The sequence below is a fragment of the Triticum aestivum genome, chromosome 5B (genome assembly GCF_018294505.1).
Source record: "Triticum aestivum cultivar Chinese Spring chromosome 5B, IWGSC CS RefSeq v2.1, whole genome shotgun sequence".
NCBI lineage: Eukaryota > Viridiplantae > Streptophyta > Magnoliopsida > Poales > Poaceae > Triticum > Triticum aestivum.
In genome coordinates, this window is record NC_057807.1 from 124,165,948 (window position 1) to 124,190,977 (window position 25,030).

Genomic DNA, 25,030 nt, shown 5'->3' on the forward strand with positions numbered 1-25,030 from the left:
TTCCCTTTCTCTTCTCACACACCACTTAGAGTGGTAGAGAGAACCCACTATATAAAGAGGTCCAACTCTTCTTCAACTTCCAAGGTGGGACTAAACTTAGCACCACCACTTGCCATTTTACACATGGGCTTTGAGATTTCAGAATTGTTATGGGCCTAGCCCATTAATTCTAACAGCCGCCGGCACCACCACGACCTCTGCGCCCATCGCAGAAACGGGCGGCTCCCGCTCTCGGCTCCAGTGGGGTCTCTCGCGGTCGCCGCTGCGGATTTGTTGATCTCGCCGGCGGCGGTGCTCGCCTGACTTCCATCGAATAGGTATGGACTGTGAGCTACCCTGCTCTACTTGTCAGCTTCTGCAGTGAAATTTGTTGGTGTTTTAGAAGCATTAGTGTGGTGGCACCGCGGTGTAGTAAGTGGTGTGTTTCTTCACATGGATCTTGCTGGATAAAACCAATTGTGTACCCGCTAATCTGCTACCATCGTACTGTCATAGTTGACACCATAGATCTTACTGAAATTAAGGTGACAACAATAATAAAAGCAACTGTTTACCTGCTAGCCTGCTTCTTCACAGGGAGATTTTGTATAATAAAAGCAATCTTTATTAACCAGTTATCATAGTTGACATGTTCATGATGCATACTACTTGGTACGGGTATGTTTGCTTTGAAAAATTTGACAAGTTCTGCATTTCACTGTTCTTTAACCCTCTGATGACTATATCGCTAGTCGCTACTATCTACGCAGACCAATTAGTTTACTCTTGATGATCAAGAAAGCACAATTTTTGCCCTACTATGTACAGTCAAAAAAAAAGCACAACTTATGTATATGCAGACACGAACTGATCCTTATTTGCTAGCGGGCTACAACTAAATACTGGCTGAACCGCAATATCTGCCGAACGTTCGCTGGGAGCGGTTGGCATTTGTGAACATTTTAGATGGCAAGTTTAGTTGTATGGGGTTGGCGGTTTAGTGTGTCCCAAAATTGGGGGCTCTACAATTTGTTGTATTGTGCATGAATTGATGCTTTCAAAAGGCATAAAGTAACTTCCATGAATCATGCGACTCGATTCCTAAATCTAGTTCTAGTAGACTTAATCAGTTAGCGTAGCAACTCAAAGGTATTTTAACCCATAATTCTAGATCTTATATTCTAGCAATGGTTCGACTGAATCTGGTACAATTGGATAAATAGCATGATTATCATTTATTCATGTGTCTATGTACCAAGAGTTCATGTCTACTTCTTTAGTACAGTTATTATGTCATTTGCAGAGTGACTGAATTCTGATAGAAATTGCAAGTTTGCATGTGCATCCTGAATTGACTGTGACATTGAGTGGTTTTTCCTTTTTACTAAATTGTGAAATTAGGTTTATGTACTTTTCTAGCATTCTTGTGTATTTAGGTTGGCAATTGGCGCTTATGAAGTTACGATTGTAGTTATGGTTGTCATTCAGTATGATACCTACAGACCTACCTCTCTGATGATACATACATATATCAGCAGGTGTTTGCTAATCGTGCTGAAGCTTGTGGCCATTTTCTGCAAAACTGGGCATCTTGGTAGCTACACTCATAAGCGTCCAACAGATGGTGAGCGCCTTGGCAGGGGTGATGACCTCTGTCATCGGCAAGCTCACCACCCTGCTTGGGGAGGAGTACGCAAAGCTGAAAGGTGTGCACAGGGAGGTGGAGTTCATGAAAGATGAGCTGAGCAGCATGAACGCGCTCCTTCAGAGGCTGGCAGAGGTGGACCGTGATCTTGATGTGCAGACAAAGGAATGGAGGGACCAAGTCCGGGAGATGTCTTATGATATTGAGGATTGCATAGACGACTTTATGAAAAGCCTTGGCCAAACTGACATTGCTAAGAGAGCAGGGCTTGTCCAAAATGTGATCCAGCAGCTCAAGGCACTGAGGGGGCGCCATCAAATATCCAGCCAAATCCAGGGGCTCAAGGCACGTGTTGAAGATGCAAGCAAGCGACGTATGAGGTATAAGCTCGATGAGCGCACCTTTGAGCATCGCATCTCAAGGGCCATTGACCCTCGTCTTCCTTCGCTCTATGCTGAGCCAGACGGGCTCGTCGGTATTGACAAGCCAAGAGACGAGCTCATCAAGTGCCTAATGGAGGGGGTGCAGCTTGGGTGGCATGGTTGCAGGTGGTTGGCCGACCGGGGATGCAGCGGTAGGGTGGAGCACCGGGGTTCATCACTTACCTGTCCGTACACGGGTCGACGGTGGCGGCGTCCGTGGATGTCGTGTTCCTCCCTGTAGGCTCCGTCGTGGTGCTCTCACTCCTCCCGTCGTGTTCCGGGTGAAAACCTGATCTTTGGATCGGACGATGGCGACGGTCCGTGGTCGTGCCCTTCTTGGAGGCATCGTCTTGGAACCCTCGGTCCGGCGTGGTCCGTTGCACTTCTTCCCGGACAATCTCTCATCTTGTGGTAGTCGTTGAAGTTGTGTGTCGGTGCCCGGCATTCTTGTTTCTTGCCTTGGGTTGTGTGGCGTGCGTTTGTATCGGTTCTTGGATGTAAGTGTTGGTGCTTTATTTATAAAGCGGGGGGAAACCCTTTTTCGGTAATGGAGGGGGTGGGTGCATTGGTGCAGCAGCAAAAGGTGATATCAATTGTGGGTTCTGGGGGCCTCGGTAAAACTACACTTGCGAATGAGGTGTACCGTAAACTGGAAGGCCAGTTCCAGTGTCGAGCTTTTGTTTCTTTGTCGCAGCAGCCTGATGTGAAGAAGATCCTAAGAAGTATACTCTCTCAAGTCAGCCAGCAGGAGTACGCTAACATAGATGTCTGGGATGAGGAAAAGCTCATCAATGCAATCCGAGAATTTCTAAAGAACAAAAGGTACTCATAAATTTTGGATGGATCCCATCATACTTGGATCAATGTCCACATCTATTCAGTTGCTTAAACACTTGTTTGATTTGCTGGGTGTACATATATAACACATTCTATTAGTTTCTACTGTTTTTCAATTTAAATTAAATATAGAACAGAAAAATGTTTTTCTGCTTGTAGAGAAAGGCAGATATACTGAGCAGGCGACCATATTTCATTCTGTTTATGATTACTCTGGTTTTGGTTTCAGGGGGATTTAGGAACTTCGCATTTTCACTTGTTTCTACGGTAGAACTTTAGGGGATAATTATCATTAGTGACATATAAAATAGAAGTGATCCAGTACCCAATTAACTGATAATTGTACAATCCTGGTTCGACTCGCAAAAAAAAAAGATTCCTGAAGCTCACGTTCTTTGTGTAGCACAGAAGCATTTTTCCTTACTTAGTTACTGCATCCTCCTCTGTTTCACTATATCCATGCCCAGCCTTGGGAAACTCCATTTCAATATATATGTTCATTGAGGAAATAAAGGGTGCAGCTACTGCAATGGTCTCACTTTATAGTTTATATACTCCTATTTAATTGCTCTGGAAATTATCCTACAAGCTTTATCATTTGGCATTCAGGAGGTGTGCCATTTTTATGTTGTTAACACTTCTTCATTTATAATAGCTTTTATGGAGTAGGCATTTAAATTTTCCTATTGTAGGTATTTTGTCATCATTGATGATATTTGGAGTAATCAAGCATGGAAGATTATCAAGTGTGCTTTGTTTCCAAATGATGTTGGGAGCAAAATAATGACAACAACTCGCAGTATTACTATAGCCAAGTCATGTTGCTCTCCTCAGCATGATCATGTCTATGAAATAATGCCTCTTACTGAAGCCAACTCTAAGAGTTTATTTTTGAAACGTATATTTGGCTCGGGAGATATGTGCCCTCCTAAGTTGGAAGAAGTCTCCTCAGAGATATTGAAGAAATGTGGTGGTTCACCCTTGGCGATTATTACAGTGGCTAGCTTGCTGGCTAATAAAGCTAGTACAAATGAAGAATGGGAGAGGGTATATAACTCAATCGGTTCGACACTGGAAAAAGATCCCGGTGTAGAAGAGATGAGAAAAATATTATCCCTCAGCTATGATGATCTTCCCCATCATTTAAAGACATGTTTACTATACCTGAGTATATTTCCAGAAGACTGTGAGATTAAGAGGGATCAATTGATAAGGAGGTGGATTGCTGAAGGATTTATTAATACGGAGGGTGGACAAGATTTGGAGGAGATAGGAGATGGGTATTTCAGTGACCTTATCAATAGAAGTATGGTTCAGCCAGTGAGAATTCAATATGATGGTCGAGTTTATTCATGCCGAGTCCATGATATGATTCTTGATCTTCTTATATCCAAGTCAATTGAAGAAAATTTTGTTACCTTCTTTGGTGGCCAAAATCAGGAATTAGTGCTACAACATAAGATTCGTAGACTATCTCTGAACTGTTATTCCCAAGAGCACATCGCAGTTCCATCAACAGCGATCATTTCTCATTGCCGGTCTCTCAGTGTATTTGGGTATGCTGAACAGATGCCTCCTCTTTCGAAGTTTAGAGTTCTGCGAGTACTTGATATAGAAAATGGTGAGGACATGGAAAGCAGTTTTATTGAACATGTAAGGACTCTTTGTCAGTTGAAGTATTTGCGGCTCGATGTCAGAAGCATTTCTGCATTCCCAGAGCAATTAGGAGAACTACAGCATTTGCAGACTCTGGATATAAGATGGACAAAGATACGAAAATTGCCCAAAAGCATTGTTCAACTGCAAAATATGACATGTTTGCATGTCAATAATCTTGAATTACCTGAAGGAATTGGGAATCTGCATGCTCTTCAGGAGCTAAGAGAGATCAAAGTCAAGTGGGACAGTTTGGCATCTTCTTTGCTGGAATTGGGCAGCCTGACTAAATTGAGGATTCTTGGGCTGCGCTGGTGCATCATCGATACACACGGTAACAAAGAAATTTTTGTGGAGAACGTGGTCTCATCGCTCTGTAAACTGGGTAGACTCAACCTTCGGTCTCTATGCATTAAGAGTGACTATGGTTATTCCATTCCTCTAAAAGAAATGTATGGTTATTCCATAGAATTCTTGCTGGATTCTTGGTTCCCATCCCCTCATCTCCTCCAGAAATTTCAGATGGACGCGTACTATTTCTTTCCCAGAGTTCCAGTTTGGATCGCGTCACTTGACAACCTCTCGTACCTAGATATCAATATTAACCCTGTAGAAGAGGAGGCATTAGAGATCCTTGGAGGGTTACCTGCTTTGCTGCTTCTGTGTTTGTCATCAGAATCATCTGCTCAAAAACAAAGACTCGTTATAAGCAGCAACATGTTCATATGCCTGAAGGATTTCCGCTTCACCTGCTGGAGCAATGGCAAAGGACTGATATTTGAAGCTGGGGCCATGCCGAGTCTTGAGAAGCTGGAGGTTCCATTAGACGCAGGCAAGGATCTTGATTTTGGCATCCAGCACCTCTCTTCCCTTATGCATGTTACCGTGAAGATCATTTGCGGTGGTGCCACGGTTCGGGAGGTGGAAGCATCGGAGGACGCCATCAGGAGCGCAGTTACTCTCCTTCCGAACCACCCCACACTGGAAATCCGAATATGGGGTGATGAAAATATGGTGGAGGAGGACCAAGGGAAGGCTGAAGAGGAGATCCAGACAAGCACACAACTCATCTGACAAATTTTCAGGTTTTCTTTTCCCTCCCTTAGGCTGCATAATTTTTGTAAATTTCCGTGGAGCAAATTACACATGGATCACTGAACACGTTGCAAATTACATATGGATCACTGAACACGTACTGCTGGTTCAAGTATGTATCTGAACTCCAAACTTGCATATTTAGGTCACTGAACTTAGTGGGTCAGTCTAGGAGTCTAGATCGGTACCAACATTTTGTCCCATGTTCACCGATGCCACCGTGCATACTGGCATGTGTGTAGTTATATCTAAAAAGGACAAATCTGGTAGGAAGATCACCCATTATAGACTGGAGGTGTTCCATCCAACCACTGTTCTGACGAGCATGGGAAGGAATTTTCCCGGCCTAGTCCACCCAATCCTACGCTTCCATTTTCCTGTTTCCTATGATGCATAGAAAGTAAACCAAAACCATGATGCTCCTAGAGTGAATAAAAGAAGGCTCTTAGTTTAAACACTAGAAATTGAATGAGCATTTCAATAGTTTCAGTTGCCTGTATTACTAATACTAGTAGTACAGACATTTAATGGTTTAATTTGATAAATGCCACTCCAACTTCTGCATGCTTCAAAGAATGCCACTATGACCACCTGAGCATAAACACTTGTCAATACCACTGTCATATTCGTGCCCGTATTTTCATATGGACCAAATGCCCTTGTCCTCATATTTAATTGATTTGGCACGCCTTGTTTCCTTTCCGGAAGATTCAACAATTGCTGTCCTAGCAGGTAACTTTACAGTCGGTCTAACAGAAGGAAGCAAAGGAACAAATTGAATTTCCAGGTGATGAATCATGGACCTCCGGCCAAAGCTGCACCCTCGATGTCAGGCCCTTCCTCCAGGCAATCAGCAATTCCCAAATGATCTGATTGCTCAGGTCGTGCTGCAGATCTTCTATTCCGTTGTCTCGCAGCGGCGCTGCAGCAGAGCGCTTCTCTCTCCGGCAATGCTTGAGCATCCAGGTATGAACCGAGGTTGCCTCAGCGATGAGAGATCCTTGCCGAGCGTCACGCCCCAAACGCAACACGCTGAAGAAGAGAAGCGTAAGCTGAAGCAGACTGACGAAGCTGAACCAGTGCAAGTGCAGGGCACCGTTCAGAGTGAAGCAACGACTGGTGAGCTGGCAGGCGGGACCCGCAAGTCAGCTCGACCCCCATCCCCGTCCAAGAGATATTCCAAAGTGGTCTTGTGTTAGCGAGAAATTTGGATATTTGCCACTTTCAATAAGTGGCTTCTCAAAATTGCCACTTTCGAGGTTGGCTTCGCAAAATTGCCACTCAGCTCATTGACCCCTTGATTACCATGCCATTTCCTCTTTTTATTGATTTTCTTTTTTCTTTTCTCATTTATAGACATTAGACAAGACCAAACTGCCCCTGAGGCTATGTACACCTACTGAATATCTGTATTCTCGTTCGACTGAGAAGAACAAGGCGCAAATTTCTGGTCGTCAGTTCGTCGGCCTGCATCACGGTCGCTGTCGTGGCCCGCGCCACTTGGGTGCTTGCTGCTTGCTCTGCTCGACCGTCGTCGCCGCTCGCCCGGTTTGCCCGCACGATCCGCTCGCGCCGCCCGTCCCGGTCGCCTGGCCACTCTGCTGGGAACATGTAGCAAGGGAAAGGAAAATCATCTTACCCTTGGGAAAGACCAGGTTCCAAGCCGCCGCTGCGGTAGCAAACGATCGGTGGCGCACTGCGTGCACGCGGTGCAATCGGCAGCACAAGACGTCCAGCCAGCGGCACGCGGCGTCCAGACGATCGGCGGCGCATGACGCCGAGAAGAATCGCCGGAGCGCGACGTCCAGGTAACCGGTGGTATGGCACACGCGATATTATCGGCAGTCAGCGCGGGCACTGCGGTTCAAGTGATGATTCCATGCCATATACGGCAGATACATACGTGTAACAGGCACAGGGGTAAGTTAGTCTTTTCATAGCCAGTTAATGTGAAAAAACAATTAAAACGAATTAAAGAGGAGCTCATGGCATACTAATCAAGGTTTCAACGACCTAAGTGGCAATTGTGCGAATCAATTCTCCAGAGTGGCAAATCAGCGAAGCGCCACGAACAAAGTGGCAAAAATCCAAATAACTCTGTTAGCGGGGGTACACTTGTTTTTTTTTTTGAGGGAGCGGTGGGGTACGCTTGTAAGTGTCAGTGGTGTGAGTGTAGTGTTAGCCGGCGGCCAGCCCAGCTTGCGCGCGCTCTTTCTCTCGGCCTGACGAACTCAACAACACGATGATTTGCGCAGCGCAGAAAACCCGCTGTTTTCTGTTTCTCTTTGTTCCTTTTTTTTCCGATAAAACTACTGATCTACTCCCTCCGTTTCTAAATATTTGTCTTTCTATAGATTTCAACAAGTAACTACATACGGAGCAAAATGAGTGAATCTACGCTCTAAAATATGTCTATATACATCCGTACGTGATAGTCCATTTGAAATCTCTAAAAAGACAAATATTTAGGAACGGAGGGAGTACTGTTTATGTTCGATCATGGCAGTACAACAAAAAATCTATATCTTTACCCACCAATGCCACCTGTAAGTGGGAAAACGATTCTTTTTTTTATTAAGTTGCCGCCGATAACCTCTGTTCATGTAGTGTAATGCCCTTGCACAACCAAGGTAGACAAACCGGCCTACTGGCTAAGGCCTTTCTCTACCATTCAGGAGACCTGGGTTCAAACCTGGCTCCTCCCAATTTTTGCAGCCTTTTTTTTCGCGAATTTCAGTTGGCGTAATATAGAGCTACCTCGCTAAGTGCCGCTTAACGGATGGTCTACACAGTATAATTACGGCGAAAACATTCTCTTTTTAATATTTTTTTTGCAAATTCAAGTATTTTTTAAAATATTCATATCTTTCAGACCCGAACTCCAAATTTAGTATGTTATATATGGAAATCGCCCCAAAAAATTGCAGATTCTAAATATAATGTTATCTTGCATGTTAATTAATTTTAAAACTATATTTATGTTGCATCCTTCATTAGTACTTTTTTTTCTATTAAAGGCATGGACGTTTCTTACTCCCATTTTTTGTATGTCACTTATTACCAGATTTCATCCGTCGTTTTGTTCGTCCATTTGCACATAAGATTAAAAAGAAAATAAAAAATATTCACAATTTTAAAAAATGTTTGCAAATACTATAAAATGTTCATGAATTCAAAAAATGTTCTTGATTTTAGAAAATGTTCAAAAATTTGTAAAAGTTTTCATAAAATTTAAAAATGTTCATAATTTCAAATATGTGCACGAGTTTTAAAAAATGTTCGTGATTTCACAAAATTGAGAGCGATAGTGTATCTCGATGATGCAACAAAATGTGGTCATGGCCATTGACAATTATGAAAAAAAATCTCCTGTTGCAACGCACGGGCCCTTTTGCTAGTCTATATCTATACCTACTAATAAAAGAAATAGGTTTCCCTAATTTCCCTAAAAAAAGAAATAGGTATTCTTAGTCCGTCATGCTATCTTATAGAAAACTCCCTGATTTTCTTGACATTAAACCTGTAGTAGATATCAAATGTTTTTTAAAATACTCATGTCTTCTAAACTGTGACTCCAAATTTAACATGTTATATATGAATTTTGATTAGAAAAATCTGTAGAATTTGAATATGATGTTATTTTACCTATTAACAATTAAAAAAAATACTATCTAGGATGCAATCTTAATCAATAATGCATTATCTGTCTGTTTTTGTCGTGTTCCTTTACCAGCCCGTAACAATACCCCATTTCACACATGACAAGAATAAATGCATAATCACTTGGCCGCTTCTTTGTACGGATTAAATCTATATGCAAGTCATGTTGAAATATAATACTTGTGGAATCTTGAATTGTGCTTTTGTAGGCTAAGACCATCTTTGTTTGGATCGTAGCTACAAATTCTGAGATTATAGACCACTTTTTATAAATTAAGAACATGTGATATTTTTTTTCTCCCGTTGCAACGCACAGGCCTTTTTGCTAGTAAAAATAATAAAAATTACATCCAGATTTGTGGACCACTTAGCCACAACTACCAGCACAGCCGAAGGCACGCCACCATAATTGCCCCTCCCTTGCCGGAGCCGGGCAAACCTTATTGTAATAGACAGTCGGGAAGTTGTTGTGCTAGCCCCATAGGACCAACACACTAAAACATTAACCGCCACCCATGAAGAGTAGATTAAATTGGAAGGATACCATCGAAAGACACACGAACATAAAACGAACAATGACCAAATCTGAGCAGAACCATCGGACACATACATCCACACGTCCACCGACGATGCTAAACGCACTACCGGGGAAGGGGCTAGGCGGGGAGAATTTATTCCATCTTCAAGGAGCCGCCGCGCATCTCGCATTCCTGAACAGGACACAAAACCTAACAAAACTCAAAGAAACATAAAAAACGGAGCCCTCCCTTCGGCAAAGACCAGGATCCACCATGCGCCCAATGGCCCTAAGGCCACCAGAGACGAGACGGACCGGCGACGATGCTGGCGGAAGATAGAGGAACCCTGACTTTTCTTGAGGCAGGAGGAACCTTCTCTTCGTTCCTTTTATTCTGCAATGATGCAACAACCATGGCTCGACAAGCATGCCACAACTCCGCTCGTTCGATTCCGGTTGTCATCGCTTCTTCTAGATGAAACAAAACAACGATTTTTCCAGTTTTTTTCGTAATTCAACACATTTGTAAATCGGCTAATCTTCGAGCTCACTCAAGCTTCCTGATCAGCAACCTATTGACTGACAGCAACATGAATGCATTAGTTGAATATAAAGCTCTTAGGTTTTCTACAAACGGTCCGCCCCATCTGCGATGGCCTCTGAGCCATGGAGGTACGGAGGATTTCACCCTCCCCCCGTTGGAGGGACCCCGTTCTCGTTCTCGTTAGATTTAGCGTCTTTGGTTGGGGCTGTGTAGCGGTGGCGATGTCACTTAGTAGGAATAATATCTCCCACATTCTATCCCCGCCTGATGGTGAGTCTAGCATCGTCGGAGGACGTGTGGAGGTTTATCTCCTTCGGGTCTCACAGATTTGGACGGTGCTGGTCTTTGATGGATCTGTTTGGATCCGGTCTTCGCCCGTCTTCGTTTGAGTGTTTACAGATTTGATCCTTCTATTTTACGACTTTATTCTTCAGCGAGGTTTGCTGCTCTGGTGCGTTGGCCCGCACGACGACTTCCCACTACAACAAGGTTTTTTTGGCTCCAGTGGCGAAGGGGCGATGACGGCGGCGCGCCTTCGGCTCGCTTCAATGCTTATAGTCGTCGCTAGGTGATCCATGGACATGGTTGTAATTTGTATTACATCTGTTCTTTGTACTGCTATGATTGAAGAGAATAGACTGAAAGTTTCTTGTAAAAGAAAAGTTTCCCACAATTTATTTTATAACTCTAATCATTGTGGAATAAACTCTTTTACTCTCGAAAAAAAACAAGGGAATAGAAAAAAGTCCTCAAATCGATGCTCCCTCGAAAGTCACATTTCAAGCACCGCATAAATGGAACGAGGACAAGAAATTTGGCGTCTCAAAATCGTGACATGCGGCTGCCTTCCCGGTCACAAACAACCTCATTTTTTAAAACAAAAATCAGAGGCAACCGAAAAATCCTCACTCGTTCGATTAAAAATCGGACGGCTGTTAGGCCTCCATTTATCCCCTCCCATATCCTCTTTCCGCTCTCTCCCTCGCTGCCTCAGTTGGCAACTTGGCGCTCCCTTCTCTCTCTTCTTCTTCTCCCTCCTCCTCCGCCCCTTCTTCCACCTCAACCTCATCAGGATAAGGTAGCCAGTGGTAAGGCACGCTTCCAGAAGCTCCCGCCGGGCCCAATCCCGCCGCCGGCGCCCGGTCCTTGAGAGGCTGCATGCATGAGTAGTCGCGCTGCCGCCGCCGCCGCCGCAGAGGAGCCATGGGGATGGTTACCGCTGCCGCCCTTCTCGCCTCATCGCCGCAGACGCCGCTCCTCCGCGGGTGTCTCCCCGGCCTGCCGAGGCTGCGCCTGAGGCCTGCCTCCCCCTGCGTCAGCGCTCTCAGGTGACTGCGTGCTGTCTGCTTTGCGTCTGTTTGAGATGCTCTGGATGCTTGGCGCTAATTGCACGCGAGATATTGGATGTTTAGCATGAAAAGTTTTAGCCGGGGAAGGATCGAAGGGACGCAGGCGTTTCTTGCTTTGGATTATTGGTTTGTTACGGCCTCATGGATGGTCTAGAGATAAGTTCAAATCAGGGCTGATTTAGGCTTCTCCGGTAGCTTAGCTTGGTATAGGACCTATCAAATGCAGGTGGCGTTGGCACTTCACTTGTGGGTCTATTGTTTATTAAGTGACGACTGAGTTTGTAAGGAAGAGTGTACATTAGTTAATGTGATGAATATTTTCTTGTCAGTATGTTTTCGCTTGAGCACGCGTGCTGATTCCTACGTTGTAGTATTTTAGATCATCCACAATTGAATTAGCAAAACGTTAGTAGGTCGATGTATGCCAAGTAGTGAGTTGATGTTGCTTTTGTTCTTGAGTTACAATGTTTCAACTTTCAAGTCATGTTAGTATTTTCCCAGGTCAAACAATTTTGTTCAAAGGTGTTACATAGCAAATGTTGAGGTTGAGGTTAGCAATGTAAATAAGGAAGAGGAGGCTTTCGATGATCATCCATCATTACCACCAGGCTGCTCTATTCCAGTTGTCAATATCCTAGGAGATGTTCTAGATTCTAGTCCTTTTCCTCCACATGATAGTACTCAGCACCATGCCGATTTTGAGGAGCTGCCGGTACGGATTTTTCTTTCCTCCACCATGGTCTTCGTCAAATAGTTTTGTTTTGTCGTCTTCTGACAGTCTGTTCATAATTCAGGTCTTATCTGAAGGAGAGCAACAAACATTGGCCGCCACTCCAGCTCACCCTGCTGGACTATATGGTAAAACCATTTTCATGACAACATAGTTGGATTATCTTTATACACTGTTTACACTTTACACACTAAGCTATGCAGTTAATAGTTAATAATGTTGTTCCTTTTGAGGAATATGTGCTCATTAACCAAAGTATCTGCTATTGTAATATTTCATAATTTGCAGCTGATTAATGTTTTCAGTTTTCAACTCCCATGTGACAAGCAGGGCATACCTACCCCTAGTGATTTTTAATCTTTTTACAAAAGAAATTAAAATAATTGATGGGCAAACCTCCCGGCAATCCATCTACCATGGAACTTAATACCCCTTTAACATCATCTATGCAGCTCTCTATGTTAGCTACTTGTTTGGTAACCTCGTGGAACAACTCTGGAATTTTGCGTGGCCTGCTGCCCTGGCAATTCTTCATCCAAGCCTATTGCCTGTGGCTATTGTTGGTTTCTTCGGAAAGGTACCCATCGCTGTGCTAAATTCAAGAGATGTTAGTAGAATCAACAATCTAAATTGTTTTATGATTTCCAGCTCTCAGTATTTCTCGGGGCTCCAATAGTTGGCAAACTTATGGATCATTTCCCGCGAATACCCATGTACACAGGATTGAATGCTGTCCAGGTACTTGCTTTATTTTCTCTGCTTTCTTATATTATGGGCAAAGAAAATAGATTGCTCTAGATTATAATTTTATGCACAATGCAAAATAGTTTATGCCAGTTTTCTTCTCAACCCGACTATGCAGGTGGCCACTCAGTTAATATCAGCTGCAATGGTCATATATGCTCTCAAGAACGCGGGCCGTACTTCTACATCAGCTTTGCTTCTCAGGCCTTGGTTCATTGTGCTAGTGATAGCCGGAGCTATTGAAAGGCTTGCAGGATTGGCACTAGGAGTTTCCATGGAGAGGGACTGGGTTGTGCTGGTATGGTTGCTAATCCACATTTTGTTTTGCAGATTCTTCCTTTTTTTTCAATAAAATGCATTCCACTCCTAAAATAGCACTTGTTAGCGATTTAGCAACGGAAAACTTGTCATTGTAAGAAACACTTATGAATTACAAATAGCTTGTTTTCTTGTTGGTTTTGACCAACTGTCTGCCTCACTGTTCTTCTTTCTCTATGAAGTTAGCAGGAACGAACAGGCCTGTTGCATTAGCTCAAGCTAATGCCATGCTTAATCGACTTGATCTTCTTTGTGAGGTGAGATACTCCTAAGTCCTAACGATATAGAGCTTGCATCTTTTTAAATTTATGAAGACTTCGGGAGATGACAAGATTGTCTGTTTGGTGGATCTTGTTATCTTATTCTTCTGTACTTCAATCACAGCATGCAATCTATTTTGAGTGGAAATTATAGTTGCATAACATGCATAACCATTTTGGATGTCGCAGACCGTTGGTGCTTCAGTTTTTGGCCTTCTGCTCACCAAATACGACATAGTAACCTGTTTGAAGGTTTCCTCTGCTCTAATGATATGCAGTTTTCCCATTCTGGTATACCGCATATATCTTTAAGCTGAATCTTGAATCACCAGATTTAGCATACTCACAAGATGCTGTATGGTCTTTTTAGGTTATGTTGGGTCAATTAATTAACAGCGTCTCTTGTCATGCGCTTGATTCCTCGAGAACCCCCAGTGACGAATCTATTTGTGCTGATCTATTGGATGTCCGCAAGATAGGTGAGGAAGTTTTTCTTAGAGAATGTGCAAAAGCTTTGCGCATGTTACCATTAAGCAGAAAATCAAGTAATATCCTAGAGTCCAGGCACAAAGTGTTTTTTTCATCCATTTAAAGGAAAACCCAACACCAAACGTAGCAACACATCATAATGCTTAATCTCACAGTGGATTGTCCCAATGAGGAACTTATATCAAATTAGTTATTTAAGTTCAGTTATTATGTGGATGGCCTGATATTTTCTCTACCATTCAGTTCAAAATGGCTTAAGTTCTATCAAGCATGGCTGGAATGAGTATAAGCAGCAGACAGTTCTACCTGCAAGTGTAGCTACCGTGTTTCTAAATTTCAACGTAGCCCTTGCTCCTGGCGCAATAATGACTGCATTGTTGATGCATCGGGGTATATTTCACTTTCCCAGCTCAAATTTATCAATTTCAGAGAAATGTCTACAAATTAGTAATGGCTGTTTAACAGGTATTAGTCCATCTATCGTCGGTGCTTTCAGTGGATTGTGTTCTGTTATGGGTCTTGTTGCAACATTCATCTCCTCAAGCCTGGTGAAAAGAGTTGGAATTCTAAAGGTTGGATCTATACTTTTTCCCCCATGTCTACACTATTTGTCACAATTGACGCGAACTTACCTCAATTTTCTTTGGTGCAAACTGTTATGTTATAAATACCAGGCGGGAGCAGCTGGATTGATATTTCAAGCCTCACTCTTGTCAGTTGCTCTCACAGTGTATTGGGCTGGACCCATCTCACAGAGAACACCTCTGCTCATCTTCCTTGCTTCCATTGTGAGAACAAGACCTTAGCTACAAATTACCCTTAGATTAAGAATTTGACGAATACAATAGACTAAACATTTTGGCGGTTTCCTGTTAATTTTCAGGCATTATCTCGGTTGGGGCACATGTCTTATGATGTTGTGGGGACACAGATCATCCAAACAGGAGTTCCTGCTTCAAAAGCAAACCTTATTGGAGGAATGGAGGTTTCAATTGCAAGCCTTGCAGAGTTAGTCATGCTTGCGATGGCTATAATTGCAAATGACGTCTCTCATTTCGGCTTCCTGGCGATCCTGTCTGTCTCATCCGTCGCTGGGGCAGCATGGATGTTCTGTCGGTGGTTGAGAAATCCAACAGATGAACAGAGGGAACTCTTCATTTTCGATCCTCACTTCCAACTTCAAGCAACGTAAGTTCTAATTCGTTCCATTAGCCCATTATTTCATGAAGAACATACCAGTGTTCAAAATAGTCGGACTTCTGTATTAGAGTTTCACTGCCAAGTGTTGTGTCTTGAAAGCTTCGTAGTTTATACAACTGTTTTAACAGTAGGACATGTAAAACTGGAACTCTAAGCAGGATCATCAAGATGATAAGACATGAACATCAAATCGACATGCAAATAAATGTTTATGATTCAACTGTCAAGGTGGCAGTTCAACATCCCAACAGACCTGATACTGCTTACAAATGACACTTACGCAGAGCATCGCCATCTTATCTTGCAGATAGAAGTGGGAGCAGAGCAGTGGGCGATCGAGCGCCCAGTTGGCTTGCTGCCGCTTGTGCTCGGAGTCATACAGCATATCCCCATCTCTTGTCTTGCAGATAGAAGATGCACCAACCAGACGCATGCTTGGACCCGGAGTCGAAATGGGGCTTGCGCTGCAATGATCTGAAGACGTTGTACAGAGTTGCTGTTACATCTTTGACTGAATACAACACACACTTAGGAATTAGACAGAGACACCCATTTGTTCGTTCTAGTCTGAGCCACCCAGCAGAACTCAACTTGTACATCTCATTTTCTTTTCTTTCTCTATCTGCTGTATAGACCTACTATCAGTTACATCGTTGCCTGTTCTTGCTGAGGTAGAACGAACGTGACTGTTGCTAGTTGTAACAAAATCAGTAAGGTTTCGTTCTTGGATCTGATACCTGCACTACAGCTGCTCCCTCCGAGAATTTTTCTGCTTCGGTCCGATTCTGAGTGGTGGTGCAGGACAGAAGGTGATGGATCCTTCCCGGATTTAGGTGCGGCTGTGGTGTGATTAACTAGAATTACTGTACTGTCTGATGATCCTTTGTGTATTAGTACTTACCGAAAAAGGGTTTCCCCCGCTTTATAAATAAAGCACCAACACTTACATCCAAGTAACCGATACAAACGCACGCCACACAACCCAAGGCAAGAAACAAAAATGCCGGGCACCGACACACAACTTCAACGACTACCACAAGAAGAGAGATCGTCCGGGAAGAAGTGCAACGGACCACGCCGGACCGAGGGTTCCAAGACGATGCCTCCAAGAAGGGCACGACCACGGACCGTCGCCATCGTCCGATCCAAAGATCAGGTTTTCACCCGGAACACGACGGGAGGAGTGAGAGCACCACGACGGAGCCTACAGGGAGGAACACGACATCCGCGGACGCCGCCACCGTCGACCCGTGTACGGACAGGTAAGTGATGAACCCCGGTGCTCCACCCTTCCGCTGCATCCCCGGTCGGCTAACCACCTGCAACCATGCCACCCAAGCGGCCGTGGTTGCACGCCCGCATCCGAGTCGCGCAGTCCGCCTACGACCGACGCGACTCCCACCGCCAGGGCCGCCGCCCCGCCACCGGACCACCTCGAGAAGCCCCAAAGGTCACGTCTTGGACAAGATCCATGAGCCCAACCACCTCAGAACCGCCGGCGACCACAGCCTCAAGGGGAACCGAGCCCAGATGGCCGGGGGAAGGGGGAGGAGGAGGAGCCCCCGAGGCCGAATGCCCAGATCCGCAAGAGAGCGCCGGCCACCGCCCGCTGCCGAGGAGGAGGGCGCACGGAACCGCCGAGCTGCATCCATGAGAGGCCACCGGGGAGGCCTTCCCGCGCCGAGCGCCGCCGTCCAGCCGCAGGGGCCCGGCTGGACAAGGGCCGCCCACCTCCACCGCTGCCGCGCCGCCCCGCCACCTGAGATCCACGGCGAGAAGGGCCGCCCGCGACCCGGTCGCCCGTGACCCGCAGCGCCAGACGAGGCGCCGAGGCGCTGCTGCGAAGCAGCCGCCGCCGCCACCACCCGCCGGCCTGCACCACCACCATGCCGCATGTCGCCCGACGCCACGCCGCCGTCGCTGGCCTACTCCAGAGCGCCGCCGCACCGCTATGCCTGGCACGAGCGCAGCATCCCCACCTGCGAGATCCGGCCCGCGCCGCACCCCCGCCGCCGGCGACGACCGGGCTTCGCCCGCTCGTGCCCCTTGGCGGCGGCGAGGGAGGAGAGAGAGAAGGGGAGGGTGGCGGCGGCGGCGCTAGGGTTGCCCCCCGGACGCCCGCGGGAGCGTCGCGGGAGGGGAGGGGAGGGGAGGCATCACTCGTATTAGTACTTACGTGCTGTACTCAAGTATATACGTATAAAATAGAAGTGTATTACAGGGTATGACATTAAGCTGGGATGGCTACATCAAGGTGAACACAGACGCTGCGATCCAGCGCGATGCTGGCAATGCAGGTGCGGGGGGTGTCGCCCGCTCTTCATCGGCTTTCCTGGGTGCATGGTGCAAACCCCACATGGGGGTCACGGATCCTTTCATTGCCGAAGTGCTCTCTCTTCGGGAGGGCACCATCTTTGCGAAGCTTCGAGGATTCACGCATGTGCAACTTGAGACCGACTGTCTAGAGGCAGTAAACCTCTGGAACTCTAGCTACACTGATCTTTCGGTGGTAGCACCGATTCTGTTCGAAATTAGAGAGCTCTCTGCTAGTTTTTTGTCTTTTGATATTTCTCATGTAAGTAGAGCTGCTAACGGTCCTGCACACTTGTGTGCTAAGCGTGCATGTACGCTTAACGTGACCGAGAGCTGGCTAGATACCACTCCAAGCTTCCTGATCAGCAGCCTCTTGGCTGACTGCCCAGCGAACGCCTTTATTCAATAAAGCTATCTAATTCCCCCGCAAAAAAAAAGCTGGGATGGTTAAGAGGACCGGTGATATCGATGCAAAAAAAGAAAAAGGAAAAAAAAGAGGACAATGGTATCCCACCCCCTCTCCCGAAACTATCTCCGACGTTCAACTTCTAACGCTAACAAGATTATAATAGCATCAATTGCAGTGCGTAATCCCAATGTTCATATGTGTGAAAAAGGGTCAACATTTTCAAAAACAAAACCAAAACAAATTTTCTTCTTCTCAAACACACATCCAAATGAGCGTCATCTTGTATTAGAGAGAAAAGGTCAAGATGACGCCAGATACAAACAAAGGCCAAAGGGCCATAATAAACAGAGGACGAAAGCCTTAGAGGCTACCTTCAACAAAGAAAACTCAGAGAAAGGAAATAAAAACAGCCAACAGCGGATCCCTGATGGTGATGCATCAAATTACTTCTCTCAGCTAGCTATTGTCAACATTATGACTTAAGAGAAAAAGGCGTTGTGCTGTTAAATGCGACATTAGAAGTCAAGGCATGCATCATTCATAAGTTCCAACTTCCAAAGACAGATATCATAAAACCCTTCTTTCGAGTTAAAAACACACAGAACAATTTATACCATCCCTGAAGAATTTATCTGTATTCGATGCCAGAGTGACCAAGCCAAACAGCATCAAAATGGTGGCAATGAAACCAAAAATAAACTGGGTCCAGAGTTGGGTTCTAATCGTCAGACAGAGGTTTGCATTCTGCAAAGGAGCTAAACAACAGTCTACTTGATGACCTCGAAAAATAGAACTTCAGGCTGGAGCTTGCAGTCCTTGAAACGTTCTAGCAAATGCTCCCAACTATCTTCTCTCTGCATGGAGGAAGTTCACACCAACAAATCAGCAAGTTAAGAATAAAATGGCTACAAGAAAGAATACAGGGCCTTGATCAACACCCAGGAGTCACGAGTAACTTACCTCGACAGTCTCGAAGCCATATATGACCCACTTGTCCTCGTCGCGAGCAAAGCAGACGTAGCGGTCATCAGCATAGCAGATCTGCAAGAGTTTGGATTGCAAGCTAGCATAAGATGGATGCTAAATTGCACTGCATTTGCAAGGAGTGACTATGCTTCCATATGTAAGCAGGCAAATTAAGTAACCAGAGCATTAAACCAACCTTGCAATAGGCCTGTACAAATACTCAAAGCAACAGAAGAGTAAACAGAGACAGAGAGATAGGAAGTGTGCATATAAAAGGTTACTCCAGCAGATGTTCTGCAACCACTCCATGTGATTTGATGAGGACATTTCCTATTCGCTATAAAGGGAAGGAAAATAATGCAAAATATACTTGTGAGAGCAGCAGACTTTAAAAGGTCTAATCAGTTTACCTACATATGATACTTCTTCAACCGTTCAATTAATGGAACGTTTATAAAAAGAACTCAGCGACATAAGGATCCAAAAGCTATTGATTCCTGCTGAAATTCTTCTGTCGAGTCTTCTAAATATCTTGATATAAGTGAAGTAGGCAGGAAAAAAATATGCCACAGATAGGACCATTCAAAAACTTGCAAATATCTCTCCAACTCCAAGTACGAACCAACTCAGATATGATGTATCATAGTTTAAACCTTCTATCCACTTCTTTATAAATAGCAGCAAAATGCCTTGTCAATGTAACCTAGGCAATTTGAACCAGGTGACAACGCCATTTAACCATGATTCGTTTAGTTCCACAAAATAAGAACCTTGCTTCAGTCTTAGAACAATACCAACTTGGCCTCCGGTAGCAGTCAAGGAACAGTAAATAATTAGCAACACAACTTATAAAAGGTCATGAACGTCAACCAATACAAATAGCTCATTGCTTTTTATCATTTCAGGATTACCTTAACATGAGAATTAAATGATAAAAGTATTTGTTCAGCTCCATTGACAATTCAATTTAGGAAAATAGAATAGTTTGCTGTGCACGTACCATGGAGGTGACAGCATACATAGCTGCAGGATGAGCACTTCTGCAAAAGAACTCAGTGTCAAGGGGAGACGTGATGCCAGCCAGAACTTCAGATAGTGCGTCCTGGCTTTCACTGCCACCCAGCCAGTTCAAAACTGCCGACATGATGAATATTTGTTGGTGTAAACTACTGCAAGCTATGATGTATGAATAAAATAAAAGCCAACTTATAATTTGAGACAAGTAGCGTTACCTATTGTAAAGAAGTGTGGTGTGTTTGAAAGAAAGAGATCAATATTCTGCAGACTTCCACAATGGTCGCATTTGTTGTCCTCGCGAAACTGTTCATCCAATAGGACTGGAAGCTCTGCAAAGGACTTGATCTGTACAGGGACAATTAAAACCTCTAGTCAATATTTCCTACTTTCTAGAATACTCTTGCGTCAATATCCACCTATACAATGTTGGCTAGGCAGATAACTATTGCATACAGCATACCTTTGCTGTTTGAGGTGAACCGGCATCAAGTTTATGGAAAAGTGTGGTATACAGGTATTCACCGGAAGACTTCGCACAGCTACAGCTGATTTGGGCATCAAATTTGATCCCAAAAAGATAATGTGTTGGGCATATGCAATCTCCGCATGTGATTCGGTTCACTACATGTCTCTCGGTCTCCTTGTTTTCTCTAAAACGCGAACAAGTTTCTGACATATGCAATTCAATGAGAATTGTGGCCACAATCTCAGAAGCAAAAGTTTTCCCAACCTGCGGAATTGATTCACCAGGAATTCAGGATTACTAATTGCATGCATGATCATATAGGACAGACTCAGAATACAGTTTTTTAAGGTCAATACTTTACACACAATGTAAAAGAAACACAACAGCGATGGAAAGCACAACAGAGCTTACAATAACAACATACTCCCTTCCTAAAGAAATATAAGAGCGTTTAGATCACTACTTTAGTGATCTATAAATGCTCTTATATTTCTTTACGGAGGGAGTACCTAAATTCGCCCATTCTAGTGCATATACTTGGTATAAATATTCAGCATGCATAAATATACAGTAAATAATAATAAAAAACATTTAATTCTGGTATGAACTAGGACTGTTTCCCTCTGTGGAGTGTAAGATAGCACATCTATGTTTTGTTCAAAACAGTTGCATACCTCCAAAATGACCACAAAGTAAGAAATGAACACATGTAAATAAAATAAATTGAAGGTAGCATCAGCACCGAACTGGATTACATGCTCTGCTTTCACGTTGTAATCTAACTTCAATTAATTTTTGTTTAAACGGTCTTGCAAATATATGCAATGGTGATTAAGGTCTAACCTTTTCATAAAAAGTGCTGCAATCTACAACTCTGCAGAGAAGAGTCTTCATGCAAGTCAGTACAACATCGGTTAAGTGGTGGTCGTTTTTCTCCCAAGAAGAGAAGATTTCATAAAGTTGCTGTGCAATGCAGGGATTATCAGCTGACGGGATCCATACAAGTGGCCCCATCAGAAGTTTATCTCTGAAATGCCTCAGATTGCACAATGACTGCACACATACAAAGGAAATTATAGGCTGGTTTTTCAGATTGCCCAATGACAGGAAGACATACATAGGAAATTATAGGCTGGTTGTTAAAAGATCACATGACCAGATGCGAGTGTCTCTTACCTGTATGATTACACTCAAGATAGACAATTCTTTATCAGCATTGTTCTTGTTGGAAACAGTAAGGCTTTGTTGAGAACTGGAGGTGCTTGCCATTTCCTTGACAGATTGGCCAGAAGTTCCTGTATTATGAAATTGTAAGAAGTAGTATTAGTGACATAACAGAGCATATTTTATATTGTAAAGCTGAGAGCATGCAACAACATACTCCCTCCGTCCCAAAATAAGTGACTTAAAAATGACTCAACTTTGTACTAACTTTAGTACAAAGTTGACTCACTTTTGAGTCACTTATTTTGGGACGGAGGGAGTATTTGTTAATTCAAAAAAGTGTTTTCCAAGAGGTTAGACTGAATGGAAGTTTTCCTTTGGAACTGAGTGCAAAGTGGCCTATAGGAAAAGAGGACATCCTAAGGATTCAAATCCTACATACCAGATAACTTCTAATAGAATATTACGCTGTAAAAAACCTCTAATATAGTAGTACTCAAAATCCCTAAGGATGGAAATCCTAATAAATTACATAGAAATTCCTCTGAATCAAGGAGGCATAAAACAAGCAGACTAGGCAATGCCAGGTTTAGATCATTGACGTATAACTTAATTATTTGCTATGACAGCAGAAGAACAAAAAGCTCCTAGAACAGTCAATGTGACATGAGTTAACACAAATTCATTGGGCAGCAGGAATTTTACCGCATATAATATCAATATTGGCATCAGCAATTCCAATACGCCTAGTACCAGGATGATTTAGATAAAAAGGAATCCGTTTCTTCAATTCTATCTGCAAAGATGGTTATCAGTTAGCACACAATATGGGCAGTTGAGCCAACAAATGGGCATATATAACTATAAAAACTAATCGCTGCAGATGTTAACAGACCCATTGGTATGATCTCGCAAGGGGAAGAATGATTTCACGATAATCCACAACAGTAACTTGAAGAAACTTTAGCCACAATTTGTCTATTCCAGAACAGCACTCCTGAAACTGCAATCAACAAGCAAGCCAATCATTAGTGTGATAAACATCACTATCAGCAGAACAGTGAACTAAGGAGGAATGCTAAATTGAAACCATGCCATATGTAGAAGTGCTAGACCTCAGTGCTAAGTGTATCTTTAGGCAACATCCTCAGCTTCTCCCTGATGCTCCCAAGGATCTCAGATCCTTCTCTGCATTTCCTTTGTCGCATTTCAGCGAAGGGCTCTGCCTGTATTCCAACAGATGGTGAAAGCAGCAAGGATTCAAACATATCCTGCACCCTTGGTAAAAGGAAGGTGTCAGACTGGCGGCTGAGAGTTATCCCAACCAACGAGTGATCATCCTGTGATGAATTCTCATAATATTCTGGATCTATAAGTGACTGCAGCTTCCCCCAGAGCTCATCTCGGTGCTTGCTGCACGTGTGTTGCCAGAGCGAACTAGTGTCCGAGAACTTCTTGCCATCACAACGGGAATTGAGGCAAATCCAGAAACTCCATGACTCCTGATTCTTGAGAAAGCGCGTTGCATCAGATATGGTCTTTGCTGCCGACTTGTCGATTCCATCATAGTGCGCCTGCAGCGTGTCAACCGTCACTGATACGACGCGTTGGCCGTGCAGTGCGTTCTTCATAAAGGACCAGTATAATGCAGCCACAACTATGATCTGCTTGAGCAAGACACGGAGCTGCTTCTTGACATAAGATACTCTGGCATCAGAATCTGCCCCAAGAGCAGCCATGGGAGGTATGTCATCCCACTTGGGGTCATTCGGCGTCTCGATGCGAACTGCCCGGCGGCACTCTCTCTCCGCAGCATCAAAGTTATCCAGGACGAACAAGAGCTTGGCGTGGAACAAGGCAACCATGAGCGAGTGGTCGAAGTTTTCTGCCGCTTGAGACACGGTGGTGAGCGCGCGGCGCAGAAGCTGCTTCTTGTCCATTGCCGGATCGAGGGCACGGACTGGTGCCAAGTCGATGTACGCGCGGAGTAGCTGGGCGCGCGGCGAGTAGGGGTAGGTCTCGGCGAGAAGCTTTGCACGGTCCCGCGCTTCATCGGCGGCAGGCCCGCCGAGATTGCTGGCGTCCAGCAACTTGGCGGCCTCCAATGGCAGAATCCTGTGGTTGATTCTTTCCGCGAAGCGCTCCATCGAGATGCTGGCGCTCTTCACGGCATCGCGCCTTCTCTCCTTGCTGCTCGAGTCCCCGCTCATGTCGTACACCACGTTGTACAGCGCCGGGTCGGCTTGGTCGTTGTTCGCGACCGTGTCGAGCATGCGGAGAAACTCCTTCTGCGCGTCCTCGAAGTGACGGCAGTCGGCGAGCGCGTCGGCGTGGTCGGTGTTGGTAACGACGCAGCCGGGGGCGAGCCGCGCAGCGGCGGAGAAGGCGTCGAGGGTGGCGTGGCGGTGGTACTTCTCCAGCGCGGACGCGTTCTCGTCGTCGTCTTCGTCGTCGCTGTGGGCGCCCCTGTCGTTCCGCGCGACGAGGAAGGCGTGGCGGTGGATCAAGCCAGCGAGGTTGAGGGCGACCGCGGAGCCCGGGTGCACGGCGGCGAGCACTACGGCGCGGGCCACCGCAGCCTCGTGCTGGCCGTCGTAGTGGAGGTTTAGAACCTCCCGGGCCTCGTTGCGGATGGATGCGGCCTCCGCAGCCTCGTGGTTCGCCATCGCCGGGGCGCTCGGAGAAGTTGCCCGGCTGGCGTGGAAACCCGGGAAGATGCGCGCGAGGTGTTCGCGGAATTGCCTCGCGAAGAGACCGGAAGGAAACGGGGGAGGAGGAGTAGAGGAAGGGCGGCAATGGAGGAGGGGGGGGGGGGGGGGGGGGGGGAGTTGGTCGGACGAGAAGGAGCCTACGCCCTCGTCAATGCGGAAACGCCACAGGCGGTCGCATACGGGGCAGTAGAACAACATGTAGTTTGCAGCGGCCGGGCACGGCGGCGCTGCTGGCCGCATGGTCGCCGGTTGTTGATTCTGGCTTAGGGAGCGGGTTGCGCGGCCGTGGGCTTGAGGCCTAGGGTTTCGGTGGAGGTGGAGGGGGCGAGTTGCGGGCGGAAACGGGAGGGGAGGTGGAATGCGGGAGCGACGAGGGGGTGGTTTTGGGTTGGTGAGGCGGGGTGGGGAGGACCGGAGGAGGAGGAGGAGGTATTTATATTCAGCGTGGGGAGGAAGACGGTGGTTGCAAGGGTGGTGGGACTTGACTTGGAAGACCAGACCAGGAAGAGTGCGCTACTCGTGGAGGAACGAAGCCGTTT

The 25,030-nt window shown here is 45.3% G+C and overlaps 3 protein-coding genes across 4 annotated transcripts; 2 read left to right on the forward strand and 1 right to left on the reverse strand.

The window, feature by feature from the left end:
• The first annotated feature begins 209 nt into the window (after positions 1–209).
• On the forward strand, positions 210–5,614 carry LOC123115817 (disease resistance protein PIK6-NP-like). Its single transcript, XM_044536903.1, has 6 exons — positions 210–317; positions 1,515–2,146; positions 2,600–2,660; positions 2,721–2,868; positions 3,576–4,957; positions 4,988–5,614. The coding sequence occupies exons 2-6, from the start codon at positions 1,601–1,603 to the stop codon at positions 5,611–5,613; spliced, it is 2,763 nt and encodes a 920-aa protein (XP_044392838.1). The 5' UTR covers positions 210–317; positions 1,515–1,600; the 3' UTR covers position 5,614.
• A 5,722-nt stretch (positions 5,615–11,336) lies between these two features.
• Positions 11,337–16,206, forward strand: LOC123110755 (solute carrier family 40 member 2, chloroplastic). 2 transcript variants are annotated; one of them, XM_044531357.1, is made up of 14 exons: positions 11,337–11,683; positions 12,206–12,416; positions 12,499–12,562; positions 12,887–13,011; positions 13,083–13,172; positions 13,297–13,476; positions 13,679–13,753; positions 13,946–14,008; positions 14,127–14,235; positions 14,489–14,635; positions 14,711–14,817; positions 14,920–15,033; positions 15,129–15,433; positions 15,753–16,206. In XM_044531357.1, exons 1-14 carry the CDS (start codon positions 11,559–11,561, stop codon positions 15,754–15,756), a joined length of 1,719 nt encoding a protein of 572 aa, XP_044387292.1. In that variant the 5' UTR covers positions 11,337–11,558; the 3' UTR covers positions 15,757–16,206. The 2 variants fall into 2 exon arrangements, with proteins under 2 accessions (XP_044387292.1, XP_044387291.1); XM_044531356.1 differs by having other exon boundaries at positions 11,338–11,683; positions 13,946–14,047.
• Positions 16,207–18,802: 2,596 nt separating this feature from the next.
• Positions 18,803–24,550, reverse strand: LOC123115818 (uncharacterized). The gene is made up of 10 exons (XM_044536904.1): positions 22,896–24,550; positions 22,676–22,783; positions 22,486–22,576; positions 21,793–21,911; positions 21,460–21,669; positions 20,611–20,880; positions 20,366–20,495; positions 20,134–20,267; positions 19,128–19,208; positions 18,803–19,021 (listed from the first exon to the last, which is right to left on the reverse strand). Exons 1-10 carry the CDS (start codon positions 24,444–24,446, stop codon positions 18,935–18,937), a joined length of 2,781 nt encoding a protein of 926 aa, XP_044392839.1. The 5' UTR covers positions 24,447–24,550; the 3' UTR covers positions 18,803–18,934.
• Between the last annotated feature and the right edge of the window lie 480 nt (positions 24,551–25,030).